The sequence below is a fragment of the Mobula hypostoma genome, chromosome 8, assembly GCF_963921235.1.
Source record: "Mobula hypostoma chromosome 8, sMobHyp1.1, whole genome shotgun sequence".
In the NCBI taxonomy this organism is placed as follows: Eukaryota; Metazoa; Chordata; class Chondrichthyes; order Myliobatiformes; family Myliobatidae; genus Mobula; species Mobula hypostoma.
This window is the reverse complement of record NC_086104.1, coordinates 137,485,129-137,511,637: the sequence shown is the minus strand read 5'-3', so window position 1 is coordinate 137,511,637 and position 26,509 is coordinate 137,485,129. Positions and strand designations below refer to the sequence as shown.

Genomic DNA, 26,509 nt, shown 5'->3' with positions numbered 1-26,509 from the left:
ACTTTGAAATCTAAGCCTGGACTCAGAAGGCAGCAAAATGGCACTGCACGAAATAGGTAAATAAAATTCACCTGGCTTATGGTTTGAACGCAAATACCCAGCGCAAACATTGGTATTTGCTTCATTAGCTGCTTAATTTAAAAAAGTAAGTTCAAAGTCAGTACAGATGATGTTGGTTAATATGGGTCAAAAGCTTGACAGATGTCAAAACCTTGCACTGTAATATAACTCAATAGGTTTTAAAATCATGGAAAGTGGTGCCATCATTGAAGCAGTTACCTCCACACAGTTGTGTTACAATGAAGTTATGGTTTCATATCTATGCACTGAATCTGTTGAGCATTAAGTTTCCTTTGAATTATAACATGTTACTGTTAACCTGTGAGTGCCCTTCTTACTACTGAATGTTCCAAAGCAGTTTTGTCACAATATTGCTGGAAGGGAATCCTGCCCATATTATCATTGAGATGTGGTAATGATGCTCCATTCCTACCAGTAACCTGGGAATGCCAGAGGGGAAAAAGTACCTGAGGCTTGGAACTTCAGGTTTCAAGATTGTTTAGTGTCATTTCCAGTACACAAGTATAAAGGAGAACAAATAATTGTTACTCCAGGTCCAATGTAGCATGAAAAATCCACAAAAGATAAAGAACACAATAATAAAAAACATAGATATAAATACATAAGATAGCTTATGCACTGTACATTGATTGTATATCTATAAAGGTAGGGGGGAGGAGAAGATGGCGGCGCGATGCAGCGAGTGGGGCCGTTCTGAAATGATATCGGTATTTTGTAAGTAGGTACCATGCACAATCCTAATTTGATGGAGACAGATGTGAGAAGCACGGAGGAACATCTGGAGAAACTTCTGAAATGCTTGCTTCGCTGCCGCTGCTACTGTACGATCGAGAATCTCCGGAGGGGAGGGCCCCAAATCCTCGGCTTTGCCTATTACCTGTTGCCGGGACCAGGGGTCGAAGTGCTCGGCAGAGATGGTGCTCAGTGTCGGAGGGCTGGTCGGAGACTCGAAGTTTTCGGACGGACTCGAGTCAGCTGTGGTCGGGTGCTTCCAGGGTGCTGCATCGGCAAGTTTGCGGCGCTGGAAGTTCATGGCAGGGAGAGTTTCTCCCTTCTACCGTCTGCGTGAGATGATGGGACTTTCGAGAGACTTTGAGACTTTTTTTTTACCGTACCCATGGTCTGTTCTTTATCAAATTACGGTATTACTTTGCACTGTTGTAACTGTATGTTATAATTATGTGGTTTTTGTCAGTTTTTTTAGTCTTGGTTTGTCTTGTGTTTCTGTGATATCATATTGGAGGAACATTGTATCATTTCTTAATGCATGCATTACTAAATGACAATAAAAGAGGACTGTGTGTCCTCATGATCTAATCTAGTCTAATCTAAAGTGACACTGGGAACAAGAGTGCCGACGGGAAAAGATGGTGGTTGTGGATATGGAAGGGTGGGTTAGCAGGTGGAAGTGTTGATCAGCCTTACTGTTTTTGTGTCTAGTCGTCCTAGTGGGGATGCTGTGTAGCCTCTTCCCTGATGAGAGTGGGACCATGAGCAGGGTGGGTTGGATCCTTTATGATGTTACTGACCCATTTCTGACATATTTTCTTGATGTTAGGTAGGTTGGTGCTGGTGATGTGTTAGGCAGTTTTGACTACTTGTTGTAGAGCCTTGCTGTCCACTGCAGTGCAGTTTCCGTACCATGCAGTGATATATCTTGTTCGGATGCTCTCTACCGTGCATCCGTAGAATGATATCAGTATAGATATACATAGTCCAGCTCTTTTCAGCTTCCTCAGAAAGTAGAAGCATTGGTGCATTTTCCTGATTATATATGATGTGCGCTGAGACCATGAGGGGTTGTGCAAGATGTGCACTCCCGGGAGTTTGAAACTGCTTGCAGTTTTCACTGCTGTGCTGCCAATGTAAAGAGGGGTGTGAGTGGTGCGAGTTCTCCTGAGGTCGATGACCATCTCCGTTGTCTTGTTGACATTGAAGAAGAGGTTATTTGTCTGGCACCGGTCCTCAAGCTCCTCCATCTCCTCTCTGTAGGCCGTCTCATCGTTGTTGGTGGTGAGCCCCACCGCTATTGTGTCATGGGCGAACTTGACAATGTGATGACTCGGGTGTCTCGCCGTGCAGTTATGTGTGAGCAGGGAAGTTAACCTCCGTAATAAGAGTATCTCATGCACATTTGTTTATGAATTACTTGAGAAAGTACTTAAAGTGTGTCCATTTTTTATTTTCTCATGTTTGGTTTTGTTGCAGTAAGCGTTAGTGTGCACTTAACTTGGATTTATAATATTTTTCATGGAATGTTGTTGAAGTGTTTCTTATCCAAGGATGTGCTTTGAAAGTCGGTCACAGGCAAATAGGACAGTGGGTAGTTTGTGCTACAGGGGCAAACTGAGGGAAACAGAGTGAAGGAACTCAGAATAGGACAGATGGTAAAAAAAGCAAAGTTAGCATGCAGTCAGACTGTCAGGAAGGGCAGGCAGATGATAGGACAAAATTGCAGCCATCAGGGTGAGTACCAGTACGTTAAGGATATGGAATCAAAAAGGGTAGCTAATACAATACTCGAAGTGTTATCTCAATGCACGAAGTGTAAGAAATAAAGCGGATGATCTTGTTGCGCTATTACAGATTGTCTGATATGATGTTGTGGCCGTCACTGAATTGTGGTTGAAGGATGTGTGTAATTGGGAGTTGAATTCCAAGGTTACATGGTGTATAGGAGGGATAGGAAGGTAGGCAGAGGGGGTGGCATGACTCTGCTGGTAAAGAATGGCATCAAATCAATAGAAAGATATGACATAGGTTTGGAAGAAGTTGAATCAAAAAATCTGAGATTTAATGGGACTTGGGAGTCCTTGTGCAGAACACCCTAAAGGTTAACTTGCAGGTTGAGTCAGTGGTGAGGAAGGCAAATGCCATGTTAGCATTCATTTCAATAGGTCTAGAATAGAAGAGCAGGGGTTGATGCTGAGGCTTTATAAGACACTGGTGAGGCTTCACCTTGAGTATTGTGTACAGTTTTGGTCTCCTAGTCTAAGAAAAGATATCCTGACGAAGGGTTCCAGCCCGAAACGTCGACCGATCTTTTCCACGGATGCTGCCCGACCTGCTGAGTTCCTCCAGCGTGTTGTGAGTGTTGCTTTGACCCCAGCATCTGCAGATTATTTTGTGTCTAAGAAAAGATATGCTAGCATTGGAGAGGGTTTAGAGGAGGTTCACAAGGATGATTCCAGGAATAAAAGGGTTATCATACAAGGTCAAGCAGTATCTGTGGAAAGAGAGAGAGTGTTAAAGTTTCAGGTCAAAGACCCTCTGTTACAACTGTTTCACAATTTTTATGAACAGTTTTCAATTTGAAACTTTACCTCTTTATTTCTTTCCACATGTGCCACCTGAGTGTTCCCAGTATTTTCTGTAAGTATTTCAGCACAGAGAAATGGAAAGAACTACCTAACCTTCTTTGGATGAAGCTTTGGGATCTTCAGCATCCACCTAAATAGGCTAAAATTTTGATTTATAATTTATGAAAGTTTCTAGAGTAGTACAGCATGGAAACAGGCCATAACCAGGAGAAGATCTGCAGATGCTGGAAATCTGAGTAACACACACAAAATGCTGGAGGATCTCAGCAGGCCAGGCCGCATCGATGGAAAAAAAGTATAGTCGATGTTTTGAGTCGAAACCCTTCGGCAGGACTGGAGAAAAAAAGCTGAGGAGTAGATATAAAAGGTGCGGGGGGGGGGAGAGCAACACCAGGTGATAATTGAAACCTGGAGGGGGAGGGATGAAGAAAAAAGCTGGGAAGTTGATTGGTGAAAGAGACAGAAGGCCATGGAAGAAAGAAAAAGCGGGGGGAGCACCACAGGGAGGTGATGGGCAGGCAAGAAGATAAGGTGAGAGAGGGAAAAGGGGGTGGGAAATGGTGAAGGTGAGGAGGGTGGGGGGCATTACTGGAAGTTTGAGAAATCGATGTTCATGCCATTTAGGTTGGAGGCTACCCCAACAGAATATAAGGTTGTTGGTCCTCCAACCTAAGTGTGGCCTCATCATGAAGGTGGAGGAGGCTATGGATGGACATATCGGAATGAGGATAGGAAGTTGAATTAAAATATCTGGCTACTGGGAGACCCTGCTTGTTCTTTCAGATGGAGCGTAGATGCTCAGTGAAGCGGTCTCCCAATCTACATCGGGTCTCACCGATGTACGGGAGGTCACACTGGGAGCACCGAACACAGCAAATGGCCCCAACAGACTCACAGATGAAGTGTTGCCTCACCTGGAAGGACTGTTTAGGGCCCTGAATGGTAATGAGGGAGGTGGTGTAGGGGCATGTGTAGTACTTGTTCTGCTTGCAAGGATAAGTGCCAGGAGGGAGATCGGGGGGAGGGATGAATGGACAAGGGAGTCGCGTAGGGAGCAATCCCTGCAGAAAGCAGAAAGTGTGGGGGAGGGAAAGATGTGCTTGGTGGTGGAATCCAGTTGGAGTTGGTGGAAGTTTCGGAGAATTATGGGCTGGATGCGGAGGCTGGTTGGCTGGTAGGTGAGGACAAGAGGAACCCTATCGCTGGTAGGCTGGCAGGAAGATGAGGTAAGAGCAGATGTGTGTGAAATGGAAGTCATGTGGTTGAGGGCAGTGTTGATGGTGGAAGAAGGGAAACCCCTTTCTTTGAAAAAGGAGGACATCGTTCTAGAATGAAAAGCCTCACTCTGAAAGCAGATGCGGCGGAGACAGAAGAATTGAGAAAAGGGGATGACGTTTTTACAAATAGCATTGCGGGACGAGGTGTAGTCCAGGTAGCTGTGAGAGTTTGTGGAGTCCACCTCCCCCTTTCACCATTTCCCATCCCCTTTTCCCTCCCTCACCTTATCATCGCCTCCCTGTGGTACTCCCTCCCCTTTTTCTTTCTTCCATGGCCTTCTGTCTCTTTCACCGATCAACTTCCCAGCTTTTTTCTTCATCCCTCCCCCTCTAGGTTTCACCTATCACCTAGTGTTGCTCTCTCCCCTCTCCCCCCACCTCCCACCTTTTATATCTACCCCTCAGCAATTTTTCTCCAGTGCTGCTGAAGGGTTTTGGCACAAAACATTGACTGTATATTTTTTCCATAGATGTTGCCTGGCCTGGTGAGTTCCTCCAGCATTTTGTGATGGAAAAAGACCATTCAGTCCACTACTTCCCTGCCAACCAGTGAGATCCCGTGTATATTAAACCCATTTTCCAGCAATTGACCCGTATTTCTCAATGCCTATGTGATTCAAGTGCTTGTTTAGATATCTTCTAAATGCTGTCAGCAACCCTTTGTCCACTACTCCCTCTGCCAGTGCACTCAGGTACTTGCTGTGCTTTGAGTAGATAACGTCACCCTTAGATCCCCTTTGTCTCTCTTAGCCCTTACCCTAAATCATCGCCCTTTAGTTTTGTTTAACTGAGAAGGGGAAGATTCCTGCTCTCTACCCTATCTACACCCCTCAGACATTATGCTCCCTTCTTAGTGTTTTCCACTGCAGAGAAAACAGACCTAGGCTCTCCAATCTCTTCTCATAATTAAAACGCTCCAACCCAGGCAACATCCTGGTGAATCTCCTGCACCCTCTCCAGCGCTGTCATATCTTTCATGGTGCAGTGACCAGAAGTGAACTCAATCATGCAGCTGAAGTCTAACTGATGTTTTATAAACTTGGAGCTTGACTTTCCTGCTCTTGTATTCAGTTCTTTGAATAATGGTGGGCAGTAGCCTTTAACCACGTTAACTACTTGTGTTGCTACCTTAAAGGATCTTTGGACTTGCACACTAAGGGCTTTTTGTTCCTCAATATTCCCTAGGACCTTACCATTGATGGCCTCTTTGGTACTTTCAAAATGCATCACCTGACATCATGTGCTATTTCTCAGACGGTTTCACCACCACATCAATAAAAGCCCCATCGTGTAACGCTACTCAGCATGCTGTCAACAACACAACCGATCTCCACCACTCAACACAGTAGCGTAGCGGTTAGCATATTGCTTTACCGTGTTAGCAATCATCATTCGGGGTTCAATTCCTGGCGCTGCCTTCTGTCTGTACGGAGTTTGTATGTTCTCCCAATGACCATAAGTCATAGGAGCATGATTGACCTGTTTGGTCCATCAAGTCTGCTCTGCCAATCCATCTTAGCTGATTTACGATCACTCTCAACCCTGTTCTCCTGCCTTTTCCCCATAACCTTTGACACCTTATTAATTAAGAAGCTACTGCCCCCTTCTTCAAATACACCCAGTGACTTGACCGTGTGGGTTTCCTCTGGGTGCTCCGTTTTCCTCCCATATTCCAAAGGTGTAAGTTAGGGTTAGGGGTAGTGAATTGTGGGCATGTTATGTTGGTGCCAGAAGCATAGCGACAATTGCTGTTTGCCTCCTGCACAGTTCTCGGGCTGTGTTGGTCATTGTCACAAAAACGATGCATTTCACTGTATATTTCGATGTATATGTAATAAATAAAGCTTTATGTCATCAGTGAACTACCGATTAAGCTACCGACATTTAGGTCAACACCATTCACGTATATTAGAAATATCAAGGGTCCTAGCACTGATCCCTGTGGCACACCTTTAGTCACAGACGTCCAACCACAAAAATCAACCTTTAGCCATCACCCTCTTTCTCCTTATGGCTGAGACAGTTTTGGATCCATCTTGCCCTGGATGCCACAAGCCCTAACCTCTGCTGTGTGGGACCTTACAGAAGAGCATAGAAATCACATCTCTTAAACTGCCCTCAACAAAACATTTTGCTACCTCCTCAAAAAATTCAGGTATACTGGTTAGACAAGATCTGTCCTTGGTGATGTCATGCTGATTAGGTCCTGCCTTTCCAAGTGATCATTAATCGTATGCCACCAAAACGTATCTTGTAAGGTAGCCGTCCCTTGATGTTGATTGTAAATGGTTCAAATTTAAGCCTGGTAATTAGATTTGACGCCCCAACATTTAAGAGGCATTTAGGTAGGCCCATAAGCAGGCAGGTTATTGAGGGATACAGATCACATGCAGGTAGGTGTGCCTTTTTAATTAGCATCATGGTTGGCACAGATACTGTGAGTGGAAGGGCCTGTTCCTGTGTTATACTGTTCTATGCTCTAACTTCTCTGACTGCGGGGCTTTACAACTGTACTTTGGTAAATAATATTTTTAATAGCTTTTCCCTATTTTATTTCTTTCTTGTTACTGTCTAGGTTCAGTAATGTTTTTCCAAGTCTCAACATGGCTGTAAAGAGACGAGAACAGATCTTGCAGGATTACAAAAGATTGCAATCCAAAGTGGAAAAGTATGAAGAGAAAGAGAAATCTGGTCCTGTGATTGTGAAGCTTCACCAGGTAAGTTGAAGCAAAATAATGGCTATTTTTCTTTGGAGACGGTAGATGCTGGAAACTGGAATGAAAAACACCCTCCTATAAGAACTCAGCGGTCAAGCAGCATCTGTGAAGGCAATGGTATGGTTGATATTTTTAGTTGAGAAAACAGGGTCCAAAACTAGACCATTCTTTTGCCTCCACGCTGCTTCTTGACCTACTTAGTTCTAGCAGCAGTTTTTTTGTTTGCTTGGCTTTTCTTTGTAAGTTTAAGGAATGGTTGGTAGGATCTTAAATAAAGAGTCCCTTGAACTCTTTTTGCCAATGCTGGTTGAGACACAAGATAATTGTAAAGTAAGAATGGCTTCTTCTGTTCCAAGAAGAGATAGGGAGAGTGGGGAGGGAAATATCTAGTGCAGATACTTCTCCCTCTCCTTCTCCTTCTCCCTTCAAGATTAATCAGGTCAGACAAAGTATCTTCAACTGTAAATAATGCAACCAAAAAGCATTGTTCTGCAGTCTGAATTTCCTGGGTTGCTGGACTGGGTTGTTGTTTTCATCACCCAGGCTCATTGTAGTATTGTCCCCAGCTATCCCACTGAGGACAGCAAACTCAACACAAAGCTGGTATTTGTTACATATGCACAGAACAACCATGACAATGAAGCAGTAGGATTAAACATTTTTTACTGAGTCATGTCAGCCACTGTGCACACTAGGCAACTTACACTGTGGGAGCTACGAAGTAGGTCCACTGAGAGAGAAAAAAAGTGTTAAGTCTGTGGAAAAAGAGAGAGCCTTCTGCGCGTAAGAGGTCCGATCAATTATGTGTGTACTTGCTGCATTCTCACAATCCATCCACTACAGTTCAGTGCTGAACCATTTTTAGCCTTTTATCATTTGATGGTAACAAAGTCATCAGACGATCTAAAAGAGTGGCTACAGAGGGCGAAAATGGAGATGGGGGAGTGAGGAAACCATGAAGGGACCGATATATGAAGGGAGAAAGAAGAGAGTGTAAAAAAGGGAATCAAAAATACCTGTGGACTGCCAGCTAGCACTATTAATTTTTATAACGAGTTCAGTTTAGAAAGAGGTGTTCTCTGTCTGTTGTACAATCTCTAATCCACTGTTGCAGTATATAGCAGACAAAGCGACATTTTTATCATCGTACTTGTATGCTGAGAATCACATTTTGCAGCTATGGGTTCAGGATTACAAGTGTTATCAGTCAGGTGGGTTGCTTTGTCCTGTTAAGCTTGCTGAGTGTTGTTGGAGCTGCATTCTCACCAGCAGATGGAGAGTGTCCCATCACAGTCCTCATTTGTGTCTTGTAGATGGTGGAAAAGCTTTGAGGTGTCAGAAGATGAGTTATCATGCTGATTGATGTTAATAATGCAAATCTGTGAACAAGGCATACCTAGACATTTCCCCACACTGTCAGTTGGAAGCCAGTGGTGTAATTACACTGGAAAGGGCACTAGATGGCTAGAGATATGACTAGTTCTTGAGTACAGGTCTTCAGTATACAGCCAGATTGTTGTCTGGTTCCATAGTCTTGGCTATATATGCTCAGTGGCCACTGGCTTGTTAGTACAAATAACTAATCAGCCAATCATGTGGCAGCAACTTAATGCACTAAAGCATGCAGACATGGTCAAGAGGTTCAGTTGTTGTTCAGACCATTAGAATGGGGAAGAAATGTGAACTAAATGACTTTGACCGTGGAATGAGTATTGGTATCAGTCACAGTAGTTTGAGTATCTCAAAAGCTGCTGACCTCTTGGGATTTTCACATACAACTGTCTCTAGAGTTTATAGAGAATGGTGCGAAAAACAAAAAAAGCACATCCAGCAAGTGGCAGTTCTGTGGATGAAAATGCCTTGTTAATAGGAGGGGTCAGAGGATAATGGCGAGACTGATTCAAGCTGATTGGAAAGTGACAGTAACTTAAACAACCATATGTTAGAACAGCAGTGTGCATCTCTGAACCTTGAGGTGGATGGGCTACAGCAGTAGAAGGCCATGAACGTACACTGAGTTACTCTATGTTATGCCAAGGGAAAATATGCTCAGTGGTTATTTTATTACATATGGCTAAGAGTACCCTTGGCATAACATAGAGTAAATGAAATTGGCTAGAGAATGGCTTCTGTGATGGTGGGGATCTTGGGAGGAAGCTGAGTTGGGTCAATCACCTGACACTTAGTTGTCAGTACTTCATCCTTTTTTTTGCTCAAGAGTTTCGTGCTCATGTGCCATTTTCCTCATCTCATTGAGGATGGGAATGATCTTGGAGCTTGCTCCTCCTGTTGGCTTTTAATTGTCTATCATCGTTCATGACTAGACGTGGCATGTCTGCAGGACTTTGCTGTTAGTTATAAAATTATTTACAGTTGCTCTAACTTTTGTATGTTGTTAGCATGATAGTAGTTCCATATGGTGACTTCACCAGCTCGGCAACTCAATTTTAGTTGAAGCACTTTTTTATGTAGATTCCACAGCCAAAAATAAATCTCTTTTAATCATGTTACCAGTGACTTCATGGTAAACTTAAATCAGAACCATCTGAAATTGGAACAAGAAAATTTATTCCTTTGCCCATTGCTCCTGACAGTTCTCATTCCTCATTGCTGGCTTAAAAGATGTGCGGTATACAAACATCACAATTCTCACGCTGTTGTCATTTCCTAGGCAAATGAAGAGCTAAGGCCGGTTCGTGAAGATTTTGAAGCCAAGAACAAGCAGCTTCTTGAGGAGATGCCAAAGTTTTACAACAGTCGCATTGACTACTTTCAGCCAAGCTTCGAGGCTCTGATCCGTGCACAGGTAGACAATGAACGGGATTAACTGTCCTTTATTTCTACACATATCCTATTTCCAATGGATTCACTGTTATTTGTTCAGTGTTGCCAGTTGTCTGGCCAGTGGGTGGGTGGGTTCAATAGAGAGCTGGTCACTTCCATTGATGGGTCCTTGTTCTGTAGAATTTGTGCTTCAGAAGATAGGAGAGGTTGAGTTCATCTTCTCAATTTGCTGCACTTCAAGTGTAATAGGTCCAGTCTTGCAACCTGCAGATTTTTCTTCATGTTGATCAGTATACAACATTGAAAATAAATTATAATTACCATGCAGTAATAGGTTTTCAGTCCAATCAAACAGTATTGGTGTTTCTTCTCCTTAGGCAGTGCTTGTGGTGTCAAGGATAATATACTTCTAATACGGTATTGTTGGTTCTGAAGTGGTTCATGAGGTTAATGTGGATCTCTCAGACTCTATAGCTAGTAGGATAAAAGGCACGATAGGGCACATGGTTGACTCGGGAGATGGTGTTTCCCTTCCACTTTTTACATTGCACTTGGTGTGAACTTCAGATGTATGGACAATGCAAGTAAAGCTCATAAATCTGCAGGGTTATTGCACTTTGTCGAGGATATATCTGAGGAAATCCTCAGACCTTTTGTTCTGTCTGCTTGGTGAATCCTTGCAGTGCCAGAGCTCAGGAATGGGTATCTGTTTTTGGCATATGTGCATCATAATTAGTTCTTCAGCACAACGATATTGTCCTAGGAGAGAACGCAGATGTTGGTACGCTTATCCTGTCAGGAATTTGCCCTCTTCAGGAGTAGTGTCCTAATCTCATGTTCTTGTTACATTCCTCTTTGTCTCTAACCTACTTGCTTTAATGGCATTTTTTCCTCTGGTCATGTATTTAAGTTGCTAACTCAATAATTCACAGCTTTTCAGACCCCTGCAGAGTGAAAAATGGTTCTCCTGCTGCTAATCCTGAGTCTCTTAAAGTCGAGTGGCAGTTCCCTATTGTAAGCATCGCTGATTCTGAAATTTTCCTTAGCCACTTTTTCCAATCAGTAGTGTCACTCCCTTTAAAGACTTTGAGCTTTAGATAAATTGCATTTTATTCTTGTAAAAATTATTTATTTAAAAAATGGCTATTCTTAATAAAATGCCATGTAGCAATTGTATCATGCTGGTTGCTATTAGTAAACACCACAGCCTGAATCTCCTCTCTGGCAGTTCATCGTGCAAACAAGCCTGTCCTGCATTGACACAATCTACATTTCCCACTGCCTTGGCAAATCAGCCAACTGGGTGGCACAATACTCTAGCAGTTAGTATAACACTATTACAGCACGTGGCCAAGTGGTTAAGGCGTTCGACTAGCGATCTGAAGGTCGCTAGTTCGAGCCCCAGCCGAGGCAGCGCGTTGTGTCCTTGAGCAAGGCACTTAACCACACAGTGCTCTGCGGCGACACTGGTGCCAAGCTGTATCGGCCCTTGCCCTTCCCTTGGACAACATCGGTGTCATGGAGAGGGGAGACTTGCAGCATGGGCAACTGCCGGTCTTCCATACAACCTTGCCCAGGCCTATGCCCTGGAGAGTGAAGGCTTTCCAGGCGCAGATCCATGGTCTTGCAAGGCTAACGGATGTCTTGTTACAGCACCAGTTGTAAGATCGGGATTCAATTGCCTCCGCTATCTGTAATGAGTTTGTATGTTCTCCTCTTGACTGCACAGGTTTCCTCTGGGTGATCTGGGTTCCAACCACATTCCAAAGATATATGGGTTAGAGTGAATGAATTCTGGGCATGCGATGTTGATACCAGAAACGAGGTGTCACTTGCAGGCTACCCAGCACAATCCTTACTGATATAATTTGAAGCAAACAGTGCACTTTACTGCATATATTTTTATGTACATGTGACAGATACAGCTAATCTGTGATACTTAACATAATCATGGACCGATCCCTCCCTGGTCATTCTCACTATCCGTCTCTTCAATCAGGCAGAAATTACACATTTTTGAGAGCACATGGCACCATGCTGAAGGACAGCTTCTATCTCCTATCATCAGGCTCTTGACCAGACCTCTCATACACTGAAACATGAACTCTCGATCCTTGTGGCCCTTGCACTTTATTTGTACACTGCACTGCACTGCACTGCACTTTCTCTGTAACTGCAACACTACACTCAGTGGCCAGTTTATTAGGTACAGCGGGTGTGTTTGTGGTCTTCTGCCCATCCACTTCAATGTTCAATGTGCTGTGCATTTAGGATGCTGTTCTGCACATCACTGTTGTAATGCCTGGTTATTTGAGTTACTTTCGCTTTCCTCTCAGCTTGAACCAGATTGGCTATTCTCCTCTTCACCTCTCTCATTAGCAAGGCATTTTCAGCCACAGAACTGCCACTCGCTGGATTTTTTTTTGTTTTTCGCACCATTCTCTGTAAACTCTAGAGAATGTTGTGCGTGAAAATCCCAGGAGCTGAGCAATTTCTGAGATATTCAAACCACCCTGTCTGGCACCAACAATCATTCCACAGTCAGAGTCATTTAGATTGCATTTCTTCCCTATTCTGATGTTTGGTCTGAATAACAACTGAACCTCTTGACCATTTTTGCATGATTTTATGCATTGAATTGTTGCCACATGTTTGGCTGATTAGATAGTTACATAACAAGCGGGAGTACCTAATAAAGTGGCCACTGAGTACATATTTTGATTTTTTTTCATTTTACTCACTCAGTCTACTTGTATATACAGTTGTATGGAAAAGTTAGTACACCCTTTGCAATTACCTGGTTTTCTGCATTAAATACTAATAAAATCTGGCCTGATCTTCATCTAAGTCACAATAAGAGACAAACACAATCTGCCTAAACTAATAGCATAAAGTAGTTGTAATTTTCATGTCTTTATTAAACACATTGTTTAATTATTCGCAGTCCAGGCTGGGAAAAAATATGTGAACCCTTCATTTAATAACTGGTAGAACCTCCTTTAGCAGCAATAATCTCTGCCAGTGTTTCCTCTCACTTATGATCAGACCTGTACAGCGATGAGGAGGAATTTTAGACCATTCCTCCACACAAAACTGTTTCAGTTCATCAATATTTCTGGGATGCCTTGCATGAACAGCCCTCTTCAGGTCATGCCACAGCACCTCAATTGGGTTAAGGTCTGGAATCTGACTTGGCCATTACAAAAGACAAATTTTCTTCTTTTTAAACCATTCTATTGTTGATTTAATCTTGTGTTTCAGATCATTGTCTTGTTGCATCATCTATTAAGCTTAAGGTGACAGACCGCTACCCTGACATTCTCCTGTAAAATGTCTTTATACAGATTTATATTCATTGTTCCCTCAACAAATGCAGGCTGTCTTGGCAGCAAAACAGCCCCAAACAGTGATTCTTCCACCATGCTTCAGATTTGCGATGAGGTTTTGGTGTTGGTATGTCATATCCTTTTACCACCAAACATAGCGGTGTGCATTTCTGTCAAAAAGTTCAACTTTTGTCTCATCTGTCCACAGAACATTGTTTGAGAAGTGTTGTGGAACATCCAGGTAGTCTTTTGCAAAAATTGAGGTGTGCAGCAGTGTTTTGTTTTTGGGGAGCAGTGGTCTCCTCCTTGGTGTCCTTCATGAATGCCATTCTTGTTCAGTGTTTTTCTTATAGTGGACACATGAACAGAGACTTTAGCAAGTTGTAGAGATTACTGCAGATCTTTTGCTGTTACCCTTCGTTTCTTTTTCCACTTCCTTCAGCATTAGTTGATTGGAACACCTGACTCCAAATAGTTTTGTAGAAGGCATTATCCCAGTGGTTTGCATAATTTTTTTGAACCTGGACAGTGATTGTTTAAATGGTGTACTCAGTATTGACAGAGAATACGATTGTTTGTGTTATTAGTTTAGGAAGATTACGTTTGTCTGTTATTGTGATTTAGATGAAGGTCAGACCACATTTTATGAGTAATGCAGCAAATCAGGTAATTGCAAAGGCTTCACAAACATTTTCTTGCAACTATAGCATGATCTGGCTGCATAGCATGCAAATAAAAGCTTTTCACTGTATTTCAATATACGTGAGGATACTATACCAATGCCAATACACACACAACAAAATACTATTCCCCATTAATTCCTGATGACGTCACAAGCCTTTTACGAAGTTGAACCTTTCCCAAGGATTCATGGAAAATGTTAGTTGCCTTAATGAGAATATTTTCATCTGATATTACCTTGTGTTATATAAACTTTCTAACTAAATTAATTCAATATTTTGAGAGCCTCCCACTATTCATTGTTGCTTCTTGTTCCTTGAAAGCATCTCATCTCCAGATCAGGAACTGTTGTTGTGTTGAGTGCATCCCCTTTGGTTCAATCTGCTGCGTTCTGTGGTTTTGCTACAATCTAATAATTTCCTCATCATTTCCACGGAAGCTGACTTGGATTTTCCAAGTTCTGTACCAGCCTTTTTACAATATGCAAATAAAACAAAAAAGAAAAAATTAAATCATCTCTGTTGAATTTCAAGTTTTCCTTCTGCACGGCTTAATGTGAGTATTCCAAGTATAGTCCATTTCAAATGTACCCAAATGTTTTTTTTAAATACACAGCCCCTTCCTCATTTACCAGCTGCCTACACATCCCTGACAGCATCTGTTTTCACAGAACATAGAACATTAGGCTGGTAAGCACAGAACAGGTCCTTTGGCCCGGGAAGCTTCTTAAATGTCACTGTTTCCACCATACTCCCAGCAGCATATTCCAGTCATTTACCACTCTTGTTTTAAAAAAATGCCTCCTGCATCTCCTTTAAACTCTCCCCCTCTCACCTATGCCTTCTAGTATTTGACATTTTTCCTCTGGGAAAATGATTCTGGCCATCTCCCCTATCAATCAAGTCTCCCCTTAGCCTCTGATGCTCTAGAGAAACAATCCATGTTTGTCCATCCTCTCCTTGTAGCTGATACTCTGTCATCCAGACAACATCCTGGTGGACCTCTTCCACGCCCTCTCCAAAACCTTCACATGCTTTCTATAATGTAGTGACTAGAAATGCACACAATACTCTTAAGCATGCCTTAACCAAAGTTTATACAGTTGCTGCATGACTTCCAGACTTTTATATGCAACGCTCAGAGTAATGAAGGCAAATGTTAACCATTTCTTTATCACCCTGTCTGTTTGTGTTACCATTTTCAGGGAGGTATGGATTTGCACCCAAGGATCCTTCAGGACATCAATGCTCTTTAAGTATCCTACCATTTACTGTAGGTTTTCCTCTTGCATTTGACCTCCTGGAGTGCAACACTTCACACTTGTCTGGACTAATCTTCAACTGTGCTTATGCAAATATAACTAAATAGCAATAAGTAATGAGAACATGAGATAATGAAATAAACAGACCCCAAAGTGAGATTATTGGTTGTAGGAACATTTCAATGATGGGGCAAGTGACTGGTCATCCCCTTTTATTGAAGAACCTGATGGTTGAGGGGTAGTAACTGTTCCTGAATCTGGTGGTGCGAGTCCTGAGGCTCGTGTACTGTCTAGCTGATGCAGCAGCAAGAAGAGAGCATGGTGGCAATCTCTGAAGATGGATGCTACTTTCCTGTGACACTGTTTCATGTAGATATGCTCAGTGGTTGGGAGGGCTTTACCTGTGGTGCACTGGGCTGAATCCACTACCTTTTGCTGGATTTCCCATTCAGGCTGTGATGCAACCAGTCACTATACTCTCTACTGCACATCTGTGGAAGTTTGTCAAAGTTTTAGATGTCAAATGAGGTTTCATAGGGATAGGTGCTTGTGGCCTTAGCTGTTTGGAATTTATATGATTTGGATGCATATTTAAATTTGCTGTTGTTTTGAAGTATTTGTGCGTATGCGCCGGTCGTGTATGCAGCCTGGCACAGCCGTTCCGATCTATTCTTACCTTCTTCTTCTTACTTTTTAATTTACGTTATTTTTTGTTTTTTTTTCTCACGGTAACACGTCGAAGCTGCACCCTCTCTAACATGCTGGTAGAGAGAGTTTTATTTTGGTTTCTTTTAGCGCTGGAAATGGTTACATCCCGACACGCGGGACAGAAGCAAGGTCGCATTGTGTATTCCAGGGACCAGCTAGTCCCGGCCGGTTTAGCAAGCAGAGCGGCGGACACCCCTGCTAAAATCCGGAGGAAAATACACAGAGGGGGATCACAAAGCCGAGGAAAGAGAACCCGGTTGAGACAACAGAGACTTTTGGAAAAGAGGAGTTCGGTGGGTAATACCGTTCCGGCTGACCGGAAATGCACTGAGAGCGGTAAGCATGAAGGAGTGGGGTGCTTACTGATCTGGTTAACAACAGATAGTGCAATCCGGGGCATATTACGATCAAGGAATGTGTTTGCAGACTGGATATTGAACTTTTTTACTGTTGGACTTCGGCCACATTCCACCGTGATACAACACTTGGCAGCACGGGAGGTCGTTCCTGCCTGTAACCATCGAACGTGCAGCTCCTCCCGTGGAGGGTCAGACACCCTGAGCCAATAGACTGGTCCTGGGCTTATTTTCCATCTGGCATAGTTTGCATTTTGTTGTTTGATTGTTGGGGGGGTTTGTATTGCTATATTTACGCTCTATTCTTGGTTGGTGCGGCTGTAACGAAACCAAATTTCCCTCGGGATTAATAAAGTATACCTATCTATCTATCTATCTAAGAGGGGACAAAGAGGATTCAGGTGATATAAGCAGGTCAGGTGAAAAGATGTTACAAATGTAAGGAGAAGTGAAGCAAACATGCTTATGCTCTTTAAAATCATCTCTATACTTGGATGAACAAAAACCTCTTCACCCCAGATGGTGGAGAATCTCTACAGATGAAGGCTTTTGCAGCTCAGTCATTGGATGTATTCAAGACAGTGATCAATAATTTTTTAGATACTAAGGGAATCATGGGATATGAGGTAAATGCAAGAAAATAGTGTTGAATGTAAACAATCAACAATATAGAATGGCAGAGCTGGAATGAGAGACAGATGAACATCTAGCTCCGCGTCTTATGTCCTTATGAGATGTGGACATTGGAACTGGACTTAAAGCATTTTGTTATGGGATGATCCTAGCATATATGCAGGCATAGCTGCTTCGATGATGTAGATTCACATGATTTGAAATAGTGCTGAACTGGTCTGCAAATCTGAGGTTATAGCAACTAATAAATTATTAGTTTTGTGGGTAGGAAGGTAGAGAAAATAAATAATCTAATCCTTTACTCTGTCTTCTGCTGGTGGTGTGTGGAGCAATAGGTGAACCATGAACACATCTTTCAGTTTTGTGCAATCTACAAATGGACATTACATATGTTATCATAGTTCAGGCATTAAAAGTTAATATACAACTATCCGATTTAGTTGTGTTCTTCTCTTGTCTCAGAAAAAAAATAACCTTGACTCTCAACTGATTGGTTGCAGTGACAATTTTATTACTCATTTTTGTGTGTGATCAATATTCTTAGAATTATTAATTTAACCTAATTAAATGGAAAAATCTATAGATGTTTTGTGGAACACACACAAAATCCTGGAGGAACTCATTAATTCAGCTAACATCTATGGATGGGAATCAACTATCGATGTTTTGGGCCAAGACCCTTCATCAGGTTATTTTGAGGGCCCGTACTAGGAAAAATAGTCTCAATTATTCTTTAGGTTCAGAATCAAAAAGTTTTTTATTTAGTCCAACATGTTGCATGTCTTCAAAGATGAAATTCTGCCAAATATTCTTTAAATAAATATACTGTTATCCTGCCCGATCTTATATAGATAGTGTAGAAGGTTGTCGGAGATTACAAATGGACATTGAGAGGATGCATAGCTGGGGTGAGAAATGGCAGCTGGAGCTCCATCCAGAAAAGTGTAAACTGATTCACTTTGAAAGGTCGAACTTGAGGGCAGAGCACAAGGTTAATAATCGGATTCGTAACAATGTTGAGAAACAGAAGGATCTTGAGGTCCGTGGCCATAGATCCCTCAAAGTTGCTGCGCAGTTTAATAGGGTTGTTAAAAAGGCTTATGGTCAGCCTTCATTAGTTGAGCAATTGAGTTCAAGAGCTGCAAAATATTGCTGCTGGTTGAACCACACATGGAGTATTGTGTTCAGTTCTGGTCACCTCTTTTTAGGAAGGTTGTGAAACCTTTAGAGAGAGTGTAGAGTAGATTTACCAGGATGGTACCTATTAGAGAGCATGTCTTAGGAAAGGTTGAGCAGACTTGGGCTTTTCTGTTTGGACTGATAAAGGATGAAGGGTTGCTTTATAAAGGTGTATAAGATGACAAGAGGCATAGTTGGCATGGGCAGCAGTGTATAATGTTAAGGTGATAGATGTCAGAGTTAGGTTTTTCAAATAGAATGCACAGCCTGGGGTGATGGGAGAAGCAGGTGCATTAGGGACATTTAAGAGACTTCTAGATAAGCACATGGATGATAAAAATGAGGGGGCTATGTGGGAGGGAAGGGAGAGGTTGATCTTCGAGTAGGTTAAAAAGTCAGTACAACATTGTAGGCTGAAGGGCCTGTACTGTTTGTACTGTTCTGTGTTGTGTTCAGTGTCCTCATATTGCTTAAACATTATAAGATTAGAATATTTCATTGAAATGTCTGTCACCCATTTTGAAGAAAAATCACAGCACTTCATTTTCGATCTGATGTTCATGGTCAGAACTGGGGCGCCATGGTACTACTACTACTACGTCAACTCAGGCCTAGGGGGCCGGCGTTGGGCACGATGACGGACCCTCCACCTCTCCCTCTCCCTCATCAGTGTGTTCAGTTCATCTACATTAGTCGCACCGCTGTCTTCTAGGAGCGTGTTGACCATAGTCTTGGGAGGGCACCCAGGGTTCATCCTCCCGTGCTTGGGCTCCCATATGATGACTAAGCTGGCAGGTAGCTCGGAGTGGCGTAGACAGTGCCCCGCTAGTTGCAGTCTTCTCGCCTCGATCTTAGTGGAGACCATCGGTAGGTTGTTATAGAGCTCGACGTTCGTCATGTGCTGTTGCCAACTCACATCAAGAGCCATCCGGAGCATTCGTGTATAGCAACCATCCAGAGACTTTCACATCATCTTGGTGAGTGTCCATGTCTCACATCCGTACGTGAGAATGGACTCTATGACTGCTATGAAAATCCTCTTTTTAAGCCCTCTGGTCAGGTTCGACTTCCAGATTTCCTTCATGTCGTTCATAGCCATGGTAGCGTAGTGGTTAGTGTGATGCTAATACAGCTCAGGGCATTTAGAGTTCAGAGTTCAATTCCAATGTCTTCTCGAAGAAGTCTGTATGTCCTCCCCATGGAATGCGTGGGTTTCCTCCAACAGTCCAAAGATGTACCAGTTGGTAGGTTAATTCATTGTAAGTTATCCTGTGATTAGGCCAGGGTTAAGTTGGGAGTTGCTGGGTGGTGTGGCTTGAAGGATCAGAAGGGCCTATTCCACACTGTATCTCAATAAATAAGTAAATTAATTAACTTGTAACTGGCTGAGGAAGAATTCGCTCACAATCTCCATGCAGTCTGACAGAGCTTGAGCAGTTTTTAAAAGAATAGGGAAAAACTGCCACGTCAAGATGTGCAAAGCTGATAGAGACCTATCCACACAGACTCAAGGCTGTGATTGCTGCCAAAGGTGTATCTACTAAATACTGAGTTGAAGGGGGTGAATACTTATGCAATCAATTATTTTGCATTATATATTTGCAATTAATTTGGTTCACTCTTTAAAGATTTGTTTTCACTTTGACACAAAGCAGTCTTTTTCTGTTGATCAGTGTCTTTGAAAAAAGCCAAATTAAATCCACTATGATTCAGTGATGTAAAGCAATAAAACATGAAAACTTCTAGGAGGTGTGGATACTTTTTATAGGCACTGTATATAGATGTAATTGCTTTAGCTATTCATGATAGAACACTCGCTTGTCCCAAGAATCAGCCAAGTGGATCTCTTTTAGACTCCTGTCGTTGCCAGTGTATCCTGTCTGAGACAGTTGCAAAACAATGCACAATGTTCCAGATGAGACCTCACCAGTACCTTATTCAATTGTAACAATACTTCCCAATTTCTAAATTCCAACAACATTGCAATAAAGGTCAATATGCCTCTTGCCTTTCTAACCACATGCTGCACTTGTCTGCTGACTTTTTATGATTCATACGCATGAACACCTAGGTAGATCTCTGTGGCATTTAGAAAATGTTAGGTGTGGGGGGGAAGAAAGGGGCAGCTGTTCCAGATGCAGAAAGGAAGATAATACCAATCTGATTGTAAATTTAAACAAAAAAATTAATTTGCCACATTTTAAAATTATTTCAGATTTCTAGCAGTTGCATTTTACTGATATTCAAAAATTATCAAATTTTGTTGTGCGCAGTGGCAATTCTTATCCATGTAGAAATATGTCCAAGAAAGCAATATCCAAGTATTTTCCTTTTCCTGAAAAGACTGACTTTTTCGATGATTCAACCTTTGGAGTTTGGAGTGAATGTGAACGAAGATCTGTTTTAGACTTTAGCTTTGCAATTCTGCATGAAATACGTAAGTTCTCACACACTGATTTAGTGTGCATGTAATTTCTAGTTCAGTATTGGAGTATTCTACCTGTAACTGAACCAATATGTTTTGTCTTTATGTGTTCCCTGTTTTGTAGGCAGTTCCTTAGCTACTAATTTGCATATCTTTAAATGTGTTTTTTTTTGATAATGTCAGTAAAGTCCCCATGCACTGTCCTTATAATTCCTGTTTTTGTTCAGAAGTTATCCCCACTTTGGTTGGGAAATTTGAGTTACTCTGAAAGGTTATTTCCTACCTGTGTGGAATTCTTCTTTTCTGGCAGACAGGAGGAAATTATTGACATTTGGAAAAGCCAGCTTTTAGGAGAGTAAAATCATCATGTTGACCTCACAATTATGGTGCCCCTCCAAGCTTGTTGGATGTTCACATAGTTGTTTGATTCAGGTAATATTAGAGTGACTAAAGTTGCCTTTTGGAAATAAATATTAGAAATGCAAGGTTTCTTGCATATGATTGCAATAAGCTCATTAACAGAGACGAGGAATTTCAATGCTCAGAAAGTTGTTGTGATATACCTAAAAATACTGTGGATACAATTGCAAAATTAGTTATCAAGCACATATCTCTGGTTGAGAAGAAAAGATCTTTTTGGTCTATGAGCAAGAAATGAATTGATTCACCTTTTCCAAAAGACATACTGATGGAAGAGTTTCCTGTGCTATACATTTTTATAAAACTTAAATGTTTTTATAGAATTTAGAACATTGGATTTCACTGCACTTGAATTGTGTCCCTCGGAGAGGCTGTGTCATTATTTTCTGACCACTATGTAGACAGCTGTCCTTGATGTCTCTGATATATAGAATATTACAGCACAGAGGGGACAACTCAGACCTTCTTTGTTTGGCAGCCTCTTTGCCAGGAGCTATCTAGTTGGTCCTGTTCCGCTTCTCTTTCATCGCCCTGCAGGTTTCACTCCTTCAATCTTATATCCAATTCCTTTTGAAAGTTCTGATTATTAATGCAGCCCTTTATGGCAGCAGGTTCCGGGCCATCATAATTAGCTGGGTAAGATAATTTCTGCTCGAACCTCTCAAGCTGTTTGCAAATTATCTGAGATGTTATTTCTCTGATTACTGACACTTATGACAATAGAAACATTATTTCTTACTTACTCATCAAAACTCCACAGGATGGGGAAATTTTTGTGAACTACTTGATAGTATTTCTGTTGTAAGTAGAACAGTTGCAGTTATTCTGGTACCACCATGGTACTTGATCACTACAGGCATCACTATGGTAAATTTCTTCTGTACTCTCTCCAGAGTTTTGACATCCTTCAAAGTAAATTAAATATAATGTTCTACCTGGGGCTTAATAAGTAGGTTCTAAAGATTTAGAGTAGATCTTCCTTTCATGCTTAACATCATGAATTATAAAGCTTATTATTCTGTTTGCATTTTTGGAAGGAAGTGCTTTATCCATCTGTCCTTTCACTTCCAAAGTCCTCTGTGTGTAGATAACCAATTATCTGTCCCGTTATAACTGTATCATTGGGTCAAGAATGCTCTCCTAATTCTTGCTATTCTGTGAATTAGATTTTATCTGCTCTGTCTGCTCCATTAACTCCATAAGCTGAAATCTGATGTGTCAGTATTTCACTGGAGTAAAGGAAATTACAGTGGCATGAGAGAGGAACTGGCCAAAGTTGACTGGAAAGGGACGCTGGCGGGAAAGACGGCAGAGCAGCAGTGGCTGGAGATTATGCGAGAAGTGAGGAAGGTGCAAGACAGGTATATTCCAAGAAAGAAGAAATTTTCGAATGGAAAAAGGATGCAACCGTGGTTAACAAGAGAAGTCAAAGCCAAAGTTAAAGCAAAGGAGAGGATGTACAAGGAAGCAAAAATTAGTGGGAAGACAGAGGATTGGGAAGTTTTTAAAACCTTACAAAAGGAAACTAAGAAGGTCATTAAGAGGGAAAAGATTAACTATGAAAGGAAGCTAGCAAATAATATCAAAGAGGATACTAAAAGCTTTTTCAAGTACATAAAGGGTAAAAGACAGGTGAGAGTAGATATAGGACCGATAGAAAATGATGCTGGAGAAATTGTAATGGGAGATAAGGAGATGGCAGAGGAACTGAACGAGTATTTTGCATCAGTCTTCACTGAGGAAGACATCAGCAGTATACCGGACACTCAAGGGTGGCAGGGAAGAGAAGTGTGCACGGTCACAATTACGACAGAGAAAGTACTCAGGAAGCTGAATAGTCCAACGGTAGATAAATCTCCCGGACCAGATGGAATGCACCTGCGTGTTCTGAAGGAAGTAGCTGTGGAAATTGCGAAGGCATTAGCGATGATCTTTCAAAAGTCGATAGATTCTGGCATGGTTCTGGAGGACCGGAAGATTGCAAATGTCACTCCGCTATTTCAGAAGGGGGCAAGGAAGCAAAAAGGAAATTATAGACCTGTTAGCTTGACATCGGTGGTTGGGAAGTTGTTGGAGTCGATTGTCAAGGATGAGGTTGCAGAGTACCTGGAGGCATATGACAAGATAGGCAGAACTCAGCATGGATTCCTTAAAGGAAAATCCTGCCTGACAAACCTATTACAATTTTTTGAGGAAATTACCAGTAGGGTAGACGAGGGAGATGCAGTGGATGTTGTATATTTGGATTTTCAGAAGGCCTTTGACAAGGTGCCACACATGAGGCTACTTAACAAGATAAGAGTCCATGGAATTACGGGAAAGTTACATACGTGGATAGAGCATTGGCTGATTGGCAGGAAACAGAGAGTGGGAATAAAGGGATCCTATTCTGGTTGGCTGCCGGTTACCAGTGGTGTTCCACAGGGGTCCGTGTTGGGGCCACTTCTTTTTACATTGTACATCAACGATTTGGATTATGGAATAGATGGCTTTGTGGCTAAGTTTGCTGACGATACGAAGATAGGTGGAGAGGCCGGTAGTGCTGAGGAAACAGAGGCTGCAGAGAGACTTGGATAGATTGGAAGAATGGGCAAAGAAGTGGCAAATGAAATACAATGTTGGAAAGTGTATGGTTATGCACTTTGGCAGAAAAAATAAACGGACAGACTATTATTTAAGTGGGGAAAGAATTCAAAGTTCTGAGATGCAACGGGACTTGGGAGTCCTCGTACAGGATCCCCTTAAGGTTAACCTCCAGGTTGAGTCGGTGGTGAAGAAGGTGAATGCAATGTTGGCATTCATTTCTAGAGGAATAGAGTATAGGAGCAGGGATGTGATGTTGAAGCTCTATAAGGCGCTGGTGAGACCTCACTTGGAATACTATGGGCAGTTTTGGTCTCCTTAGTTAAGAAAGGATGTGCTAACGTTGGAGAGGGTACAGAGAAGATTCACTAGAATGATTCCGGGAATGAGAGGGTTAACATATGAGGAACGTTTGTCCGCTCTTGGACTGTATTCCTTGGAGTTTAGAAGAATGAGGGGGGACCTCATAGAAACATTTCGAATGTTGAAAGGCATGGACAGAGTGGATGTGGCAAAGTTGTTTCCCATGATGGGGGAGTCTAGTACGAGAGGGCATGACTTAAGGATTGATGGGCACCCATTCAGAACAGAAATGCAAAGAAATTTTTTTAGTCAGAGGATGGTGAATCTATGGAATTTGTTGCCACGGGCGGCAGTGGAGGCCAAGTCATTGGGTGTATTTAAGGTAGAGATTGATAGGTATCTGAGCAACCAGGGCATCAAAGGTTATGGTGAGAAGGCGGGGGAGTGGGACTAAATGGGAAAATGGATCAGCTCATGATAAAATGGCGCAGCAGACTCGATGGGCCGAATGGCCTACTTCTGCTCCTTTGTCTTATGGTCTTATGGTCTTATGGTCTTATTTACGAATTTTATGTTATTAATAAACTTCAAAATGTTAGTATATATTTGTTACACTGTTACATCTATATTATGTATGGTAATGTACTGCAAGCACAGCAAATGTATCTGCAAACATTGTGAGCTTTTCTTTGATTGCAGGGCCCTGGATTCGACCTTTGTTTTGATAGGTAAAGGAAGTAGAAGTTTATTCAGTGCTTGGCTGAAAGGACAAGATACCACATCATTGAAAAGTGAACTTGGAAGGCAGCTGTTTGTACTAAAGATGTACTGGATTACTTTTGTGTAGGGTGTGGACCACAATGTTAAACTTTCTAGGGCTTTTGTTTTGCTGCAAATTTCACATATTCAAGTAATATGATGCTTAGTTTGCTAGTGGAATTCAAAGATCTGAATTATTCAGCTTTAGCTCTTACAGGTGATAAGGCCTTCTACTTTAAGAGTGAAAGAATCTAAATGGCCCACAGTGCAATTATTGCCATGAGTCACAAACCCGGGTACATATCACACCAACTGGCCCATTTGGGTCTATTGAATGAAACATCTAATTACTGCGTTTTTGTCAGGATGCATGGATTAATGAACTAGACATCTGAATGTGTTGCTTTTCTGTAATGTGAAAGAAGAAAGGTGTTTCTGGTTTTAAAGAAAGCTAAGGTTGGAAGTCATGAACCCATGAGATTCAGCAGTTGCTTGAAATCCACAGTAACACACACAAAATGCTGGAGGAACTCAGCAGGTCAGGCAGCATCTCTGGAAAGGCATTTCTGGCTGAGACCCTTCATCAGGACTGGAATTGGAAACCATAATGGGATTCAAAACAATTTCAGTGCATTTAACATGATTTATAGGGAACTTGCATCACTTTCAAATTATTACTTCAGTTGTCTCACCATGTTAATACATCCTCTTTCCACAATCTGCATCCTCCCAAGTTTCTTAGAAAGCATTGGATGTGAAAGTGCAGCTGTAAGTTCTTAGCACAAGGTTGGAGGAAAGGGGATCTCCCAAGGAATCAAGGTTTTACTTGTTTTGTACAATATGCTCCAGCTTTTATGTAAAGCATTGAATGGTGACTATATTTCTGATCAGATGTTCATGAGTGTGATCTTACAGACAAAATTTCACTGAATCAGCATAGATTCCTGAAAAAAAGTGGTTTATAATTAGGCAATTTATTCCAGCAGACAAAGCCATCTTTCTTTCCTGATGGTCATTTAGTTTCAGTTGCACAGTGCAATTTGAATTTTTATTTCAGCAAAAAAAGTTAGATCCTTGCTTTCTTAAACTTACATGCACTCTCCCTGTACAGATGTGCACTTTAATGTACATACACTCACTCTCTCCTGTGCACATACACTCCCTTAAAAGCATGCACACTGTAGTTCAGCCCACTGTGTATCCTTGAAACATATCTGGTTCTGTTTCACATGCTTCCTTGAAACTTAGACCATAAGATATAGGAGCAGAAGTAGGCCATTCAGCCCATTGAGTCTGCTCTGCCATTCAATCATGGGCTGATCCAGTTCTTCCAGTCATCCCCACAACCTTGCCTTCTCCCCATATCCTTTGATGCCCTGGCAAATCAAGAACCTGTCTATCTCTGCCTTAAATGCACCCAATGACTTGGCTTCCAGAGCTGCTCGTGGCAACAGATTCCACAGATTACCCTCTGACTAAAGTAATTTCTCCGCATCTTTGTTCTAAATGGACGTCCTTCAATCCTGAAGTCCTAGACTCTCTTACCATGGGAAATACCTTTGCCTTATCTAATCTGTTTAGGCCTTATAACATTCAGAATGTTTCTATGAGATCCCCCCTCATTCTCCTGAACTCCAGGAAATACAGCCCAAGAGATGCCAGACATTCCTCATACGGTAACCCTTTCATTCCTGGA

General features: G+C 41.9%; 1 protein-coding gene across 1 annotated transcript in view; it reads left to right on the top strand.

Moving 5' to 3' along the window:
• The window catches only part of bin3 (bridging integrator 3), a 206,833-nt gene that overhangs the window by 145,371 nt on the left and 34,953 nt on the right, over nucleotides 1-26,509 (top strand). Inside the window, exons 7-8 of the mRNA XM_063056935.1 lie at nucleotides 7,254-7,395; nucleotides 10,067-10,201. Of these exons, the coding sequence (XP_062913005.1) occupies nucleotides 7,254-7,395; nucleotides 10,067-10,201 (277 nt within the window). The remainder of the gene's footprint in view (nucleotides 1-7,253; nucleotides 7,396-10,066; nucleotides 10,202-26,509) is intronic.